The sequence below is a fragment of the Pseudochaenichthys georgianus genome, chromosome 6 (assembly GCF_902827115.2).
Source record: "Pseudochaenichthys georgianus chromosome 6, fPseGeo1.2, whole genome shotgun sequence".
Lineage (NCBI taxonomy): Eukaryota > Metazoa > Chordata > Actinopteri > Perciformes > Channichthyidae > Pseudochaenichthys > Pseudochaenichthys georgianus.
Genome location: NC_047508.1, coordinates 21,274,245 through 21,282,458, shown reverse-complemented (window position 1 = coordinate 21,282,458; position 8,214 = coordinate 21,274,245). Strand labels below are relative to the sequence as shown.

Sequence of the window (8,214 nt, the reverse complement as noted above, 5' to 3'; positions counted from 1 at the left end):
GTTTAATGGCTGATATATTTATGATCCACGTCACGTTTTCAGTTCCTCATGTTTGTCTTCTCATCAGGGCTCTATAAATACAGAACTACGGCAGATATGTAATATGTAATGCAGCCGAACCGTGTATTACAATGCCGCTATGTGATGACACTCGGAATAAAGTATTATTATTTATTTTTTTAAATGTTTTCGGTCTGTTTCCGGTATTTGTTAATGACGATGTGCTGTGAGATGTGAGACTGGAATTGCACATGGGGAAAATAACGTAGGCTATCTTTAGATGCGGATTTTGTTAAACTAATATGTTTAGGCTGTGGACCAACACTATACATTGACGGGGAAGGGGGTAGCAATAAAGATAACACCATTAAACAGTTACACATAACAGAAATAATATCGATAGCAGCGTCCCTAGCAACCACCTTGGTAACAATGAAAACGTCGCGATTTCCTGAAGTAATCTTCGTAATAACTAGCAAACTAAAGATCATGTACATCCACTGCACACATAATCTGAAATAACAACTCATATTTCTCGCATCAAATGACATCAAAACGCATTTTAATGGCCAAACTAACTTTAAAATAAGCATTTTCCACCTAGAATAAAACGAAGTTCGGCCATGTTTTCTTTTTCTGCAGAATGAATGGTGAAAAAAACGGGGTTTGTCAAACAGAGCACATGGTGTAGTCCAAACGATAGCTGGGGATTCTGGGTAGTGTAGTGTCTTCTGCCATCCTTTACTCAGAAAAAATATGTGTTTCTCCGAATCGAAGGGGAAAAATACAAAAGCATTGCACACAATTTAAACCAATCAATGTTGTGTAATTAACAAGGATAATCTGGTGTTTTTTAGTCGATGAGTAGTGCAGATATCACTGTAAAATCAATCGACAGTAAGAGGAATACTTACTTCCGGGTGTACAATTCTCCGTTATCCAATGGGAATGGACACATTGCCTTTAAGGGCAGCCGACATAAACGAATGCCGTGCTTCCATGAGCGTCAAATCTCGACGCAGATGGGAATACATTGCAATCAGTTGAAAGCTATTTGCGTCCCTTTATGACGCTGAAGGAGCCTAGGAGCGTCACAATTGGACGCCACGGACACTGACCAAACGTCGCTATTGGACGCTTAGGGAGTGAGAGTGTGTTGGAATAAGAGGTTGCTTTTTCTTTCCACAGCATGAAAGAAAGGCCAAATGAATGGGCTGTGATTTTTAAGCAGAGGTCAATAATTTGTACAGTCCTCGGAGGATGTTGAAAAAATTGAAATGGCCCTTGAGAGGAAAAAGGTTCTCCACCCCTGACTTAGACAGTGAGAGGGAGGGGCAGGATCGGGTTTTGTCCCACATTTCATTTCATTTCATTTCAAACCTTTATTTAGACAGATAGGTCCCTTGAGATCATGGATCTCTTTTACAAGGGAGACCTGCATCAATTTAGTTCCACATGAAACTTAAAAACAACATAAAAACAAACAATAGAGGACATCATAATTACATATTCACCAACACTTACAAACACCCATAGTGTCAGAAAGCATCTCGTGCAGACGTGCCTTAAAAACATTCAGAGAAATAAAATTGCTCAATTTCAATTTGGACTGTAGGCTGTTCCAAGCAAGTGGAGCTGCGCACATAAAAGCCGTCTTACCTAAGACAGTCCTCACTCTTGGCACATCTAACAAGACCACATCCTGCGATCTCAGACAATAGCTGCCCGCAACTTTCTGCTTTACCAGAGAACAGATGTAATACGGGAGTTTGCCCAACATAGCTTTATAAATAAAAGTGTACCAATGACTGAGCCTCCGTACAGAGAGTGATGGTAAACCTGCCTTGGTATACAGTGTACAGTGATGTGTAAGCGCTTTACAATTTGTGACAAATCTCAGAGCGCTGTGATACGCAGCATCCAATTTGCTCAGGTAATTGGCAGGTGCATTCATATACAACAAATCACCATAGTCCAGTACAGGTAAAAAGGTCACAGTGACTAGCCTTTTCCTGGCCTCAAGCGAGAAACAGGACTTGTTTCTGAAAAAGAACCCTAGCCTAACCCTCAGTTTTTTAAGCAGGTTATTGACATGAAGTTTAAAAGAGAGACAATCATCAAGCCAGATACCAAGGTATTTGTAACAGGCAACAACTTCAAGTTTTGTTCCTTGCGTAGTTACAATATCTAAAAACAGGCTCTGCTTTAAAATGCGATGATCAACGGTGTCAAATGCTTTGGAAAGGTCAATAAACAGAGCTGCACAACTCTGCTTATTATCTAAAATACTAGTAATGTCATTTACCACTTTCATTGTCACAGTGATGGTGCTGTGTTTCTTTCTGAATCCTGACTGATGTTTAGACAGGATATCATTTATACATAAAAACTCCTTTACTTGTTCACTCACAAGTCGTTCGAGCACCTTAGCCAGAACTGACAATTTAGAGATTGGCCTATAGTTATTTAAAATAGTTGCCTCCCCTCCTTTCAGTAAAGGCAAGACATAAGCAGACTTCCATACTTTTGGAATTGTGTTCGTGCTGAGGGAGAGGTTAAAAAGAGAAGTAAGAGGTGGAGCAATAAAATCTGCAGCTATCTTTAAAAAGAAAGGTTATACGTTGTCCGGGCCAGCCGGTTTCCTAGGATCTAACTTGGATAATGCTTCATGAACAATACCAATAGTTAAGGGAGTAAAACTGAAAGGGTTTTCCAGACCACATTGTTCAGAGTCAAGGATTGCTCCAATCCTTGACTCTGAACAATGTGGTCTGGAAAACCCTTTCAGTTTTACTCTGTTAGAAATTCACAGAAGCAGAAGTACAGTCAGTGACAGAATCAAACAGAGAGCCACAAGACACAAAATGCTTATTAAAGCAATTTAGCATAGTAGCCCTGTCTGATATAATGCCAGATGCTGTGGTGAGGCACGGAGGTAGCTCATTTGGGATATCACCAGTGGAAATCGATTTTATGGCTTTCCAAAATTTCCTAGGATTATTCAGGTTTTCTGTGGTAACCGACAAATAGTACTTTGATTTAGCACTTTTTATTTGAGATGTGAAGCTATTTCTTAGCTGCCTAAAACGTAGCCATTCTACCTCTGAGCCTGATTTCCTAGCCTTAGCCCAAGCATTATTTCTCTCATGAAGGAGACTGGACAGCTCAGCAGAAAACCAGGGATTGTTTCGTCCCTTCACTCTAAATTTACGCAGAGGTGCATGTCTATCTATAATTTTCATAAAACCAAGATAAAAATAAGACCATGCAGTTTCTACATCAGCACACAGATTGATTTTACCCCAATCAAAATCAAACAGATCATGTAAAAAACCCTGCTCCACAAAGTGTTTTTTGTCTCTCTTTGTGATGATACGTGGTTTAACCTTTTGGACCTTAGTGTCCCTAATTGTGGCTACAACACAGTGGTCACTCACATCATTAGCAAATACTCCCACAGATGAGTATTTATGTGGAACATTTGTTAAAATTAGCTCAATTAAGGAGGATTTATTTGGAGACTTAATATTTGGGCGAGTAGGACTGTCTATAATCTGGGTAAAATTCAAATTCACATGGCTCTAAACAGCTCAATAGGCACACACTGTAGACACTAATTATAATAACACATACTAAAACAGCAATGTACAGACAAATCAGATGATTAAACATGATCTTAAAATATATTTTATATATATTTTAATTTATTTTTTGCATTTTGTTGTATTATCATTATTTTAATACTTTCTGATGACACTAGGTGGGGCTGTGTTTTCCGGATTTAATATCATATAAACACCAAATCCCAGCATGCATTGCGGCTAAAACATCCAATCAGCAAGCTTAAACCATAGCTAGGATCTTGAGTAATCGCTCGAAATGCCTACGTCTGTTTCCGGTTATTTTTAGTTTGAAATTCAGTTCCTGACGGACGCCAAAAAAGCCCGTGATTATGGAATTAAACCAATAAATAAAAGCAAGGATGTTTGTGTGTTATTGGTGAGTAAATAAAAGTGTGTTATTTTCAAAAGAATTACAAATTAGAAGGAAAAAAAGATTTGAAAAATACAGATTTCAGTGTTCTGAGGCTCTGAGCCCCATTTATTTTCCTCACAGACGGAAACAAAAGTCAGAAATTATACGATTTAAAATAAAATCAATAATTGTGGCTTGATATTGAGTAAGAACATGTTTTTATGAACCACACAGCTTCCGGTCTTCCACGACCCGACCGTGCTGCAGGCACGAAACACATTCCCAGTAGAAATACATTGCTTTTAAAATCGTGCTGTTATCTATGTTCGTTATTCTCGCGTCCAAGAGAGAAGCTTTAAAAGGAGACTAAATGGAGTCTCTGAGAAGGTTCAAATGGTACTTTAATTAATAAAAAGGCACGGTAATGTTACAAGCAGGAGATTGTTCAGTTTAGTTTAGTTTATTTATTTATAGTGTCGTGGACAATCCCCACCGATGAACTCACAAAAACAGTAAATGGAGCAGCTTTAGCCGACATGGCTAATTTCCAGCCGTTGTCCCCGGCCAGATGGTAATAGACACCCTTAAAATTACAATATATCAACAGCATTAGTTCTAAGAAAATATATAAAATAAAATAAAAAGGAGGAAAGAGGATAAAAGAGAACAATAAACAACACACGTTACTATATACAGTACATGTCACATATAGCACATCACAATCACATCACAGAAACGAGGGGCAACATCCATGATCACAACATGTAACACAACATGTAACACTCACGCCATACTTAACACAGACTAGTGTGTGCCGGTGTAGTTCTCAGTGAACCATGTTTTTAAGTGAGCTGTGAAGGTGGTATGTGTATGTATGTCTTTGTTTTGTTGTTTTGTTTTGTATTGCTGTGACCGAGAATGATGACTGACCAAAAGTACTCTTCCTGAATGGGACTGATAGGGCGCCACATGTGGAGCTTCTAGTGGTCCGTCTGGTGTCAGGAGAGAAAGGCTGCAGCTTCCTCTCCCAGTGGTGGTCGTTCGCAAATGATTCGTTCTTTTTGAACGAATCTTTGAAGTGAACGAGATGAACTGTTTCCTCCGACAAAACGATTTGTTTGTTTGAGTCGCCGCCTTCCACCAAAAGCTAAAGAGAAAGTGTTTGCGAACGACGAACTTAAAGAACTGGCGGAAACAGTTCAGAACTGTTTCCTACAGTTCAGAACTGTTTCCTACAGTTCAGAACTGTTTCCTACAGTTCTTCTATCTTATATCCCTTTCTTTCAAGAGAAGGGTCCCGTTAGGGCCCCTCCGAAATACTGGATGTTCCATCTACACAGAGTTCGACTCAGTTAGACAACTACCACAAATACAATGAAGTACTTTACTGTTGGACTCAGTACTAGTTGGAATTCTACCACAAGTAGGCTACTATGAAGTTATTTTACTGTGTACTTTCAGTTATTCTCTGTCAAACTCCTGTGGCAGAAAATCATTTAATCTCTCATCAAATATAGCAGAACACATGCAGTTTGACAGAGGATTAAAACTGTAATCAGAGACATATATATATAGATATATTTTTTTATTCACTTTGAACTCGGCCAAATGGAGTTTAATGCTTTGGGATTTACGTTAGGCCACATATGGCACATTTCCACTGCAGCGGGGTAGCCCCGTTTAAGCGTCCTCGCTCAGGCCTCGGGCTGCCTCGCTGGCCGTCCGAGGCCGTGGCGCATTTCCATTACAGTTTAGGACCTGGGGTAGCAACGCAGTGTAGGCGGGGCGATCGGCTTTTTGGCGGGCTTTTTGGGCGGAGCGACGCTGGGTAAAACTGCAGTGGCGTCATCTTCAATGCGACACAACTCACAAAACACACACAACAATGGAGGATGTGGAAGCGATCGTTTACTTGTTTCTTGGTGTGTGGCTTGTTATCACAGCAAGAAGGAAAGTGATCACAGCAAGCAGGAAAGTGATGTTTCAAAGTAGGCTGTGTATAGCAAGACGAGATGCAGAAGAAGCTGACGAGAGAGTTTTGGAAGTCCTACAACGCTGCAGAGACTACAACAGGACTAGATAACAACGCTACTCGGTAAGCTAACGTTCGCTAACTAGCCATGTGTTTAGGCTCACGCTCACAATACGACCAAAGTGTTTCAAATATTTAATTAATTGTAGCTACCACTTTTACGTATTAAAATATGTATGCTTTTGTTTGTGTATTTCAGAATTTACGTCGCCGCAGACCATGTATTTGGACCGAGCTACCGAGTGGTGGTCTGTGATTGTTCCATCTTTCACACACACTCAGTGGATGGATAACTTCAGGATGTCTGAGGAAACATACACCTACCTGTGCAACAAACTGCGGCCAGCGATGGAGAGACAGGACACAACATTCCGCGTGTGTATACCTTTAAAGAAGAGAGTGGCCATCGCACTGTGGAAGCTTGCTACCGGCTCAGAGTACAGAAGCATTGGACATATTTTCGGAGTGAGCAACACCACTGTGTGCCGGTGTGTGCAAGACTTCTGTGCTGCTGCAGAGGCGTTGTTAGTACCGGAACTAATTCGTTCACCAGACCGGCAGAAGTTTGCAGAAAGGGCTGCCTACACTGAGAACCGGTGGGGGCCCCCACAGTGTGTAGGTGCTATTGATGGATCACACATGCCCATCTTGGCACCACAGGAATACCACTGTGACTATTGCCTCCTTCAAGGACTTGTAGATGGAAAGGGACATTTCTGGAATGTGTTTGCAGGAATGTCTGGGAGCATGCATGACGCTCGGGTTTTGAGACTGTCCTCATTGTGGGAGTTGGCCAGTCGTGGCAACTACTTTCCACCTTGCACCAGGGACATTGGTTGGGTGAATGCTGGCTATTACATCCTGGGAGACAATGCCTATCCCTTGCAAAGCTGGCTCTTAAAACCCTTCCCAGACACTGGACGGCTGACAGCAGAACATGTGGTATACAACAAGACAATTTGCAGTGCACGGGTAGTGGTTGAAAACGCATTTGGTAGACTGAAGGGAAGGTGGCGTTGCCTCATGAAAATAAATGACTGTGATGTGAAACTTGTGAAATCCATGGTGCTGACATGCTGTGCTCTCCATAACCTCTGCGAGAGTCATATGATGATGTGTGGGATGCACCAGCAGAAGCAGAGCCTGGGGTAGCAGTGGCTCAAGGTGCAGAGGAGGAGGGCACTGACATCAGAGAGGGTTTGATGCGCTACCTGAATACCTAAATATGCATGTTGTGGACGGAACACTGCCATCACCCGTTGTTCGGGAATGTTCCTCCTCACGAGTCCCAATGTAATCATCGAGAACAGCAACATGACTTGTTAATTCCACAAACTACTGCAGCACAATACTAAATAGCAACAACAACTATAGAAAAGAAAAACTGAACGTAAACAATGGCACATATGGTGTTCGCAAACAATAGCTCTAGCTAAAGCTATCTGCCTAGGCTATCTGCCTTAGCTAGCTATGTAGCTCTTCGGGGCTCCATAAAAGCATGGGTTGTCGAACATTAATGTAAGGATAAAATAGACTTCTTTGTTAGAAGTGAGCGTACCTTGCAGGGACTCCAGTAAAGCCGTTGCAGAGTCCAGGCCTCCCTCCCTCCCAACGTTGGCCGGTCTATGGCTGTAAATCTGGTCCAACAAGTCGAACCACTTCCATTGTTTCCTACCCGCACCACTCGTGTCATTGTTGTCATTTACTTGACGATATTCACTCTTCATCTTTTTGAGTTTTTCCCTACACTGCAGGAAAGTCCTTGAAAATCCGCGTTCGGACATCTGTGCAGAGACATCCTGGAACACTTTCACATTTCGAGTTGTTCCGTCGAGCTCCCGCTGGATTTTATCATCCCCAATGAGATTTAGGAACGTCGTCACCTCCTTGGTCGACCACGGTGTGCTTTTCTTCGACGTTGCCATTTTTGTAGCTCCTCCGTTTACAAAATGCTGTTTATAAAAATGCTGCAAGCTTGCTTCTAGATATATATGCGACGCTAGGGATGATCTCGCGCGCGATCTTGTGCCGATTCTCTCTGACCAATCAGCAGTCGAGAGTGTTGACGTCACTAGTTCAGCCCTGGGCCTGGCCTGTTAGAACCACGATTTTATGGGGCCGGAAAAAGAGGGAAAAAGTACCCACTAGCCGGTGCTAGGCTATATGGAAAGGCCACCAAAAACTGGCCTGGCCGCTTGAGGACGGTT

The 8,214-nt window shown here is 41.9% G+C and overlaps 1 protein-coding gene across 1 annotated transcript; it reads left to right on the top strand.

Annotated features, from left to right (window-relative positions):
• The first annotated feature begins 6,307 nt into the window (after positions 1-6,307).
• On the top strand, positions 6,308-7,159 carry LOC117448466 (uncharacterized). The gene has a single exon (XM_034085779.1). The coding sequence runs from the start codon at positions 6,308-6,310 to the stop codon at positions 7,157-7,159; it is 852 nt and encodes a 283-aa protein (XP_033941670.1).
• The last annotated feature ends 1,055 nt before the right edge of the window (positions 7,160-8,214 follow it).

What these genes read in the sequence shown, in the direction of transcription:
- LOC117448466 (XM_034085779.1), top strand. Translation starts at nt 6,308, where the DNA reads ATGTCTGAGGAAACATACACCTACCTGTGCAACAAACTGCGGCCAGCG.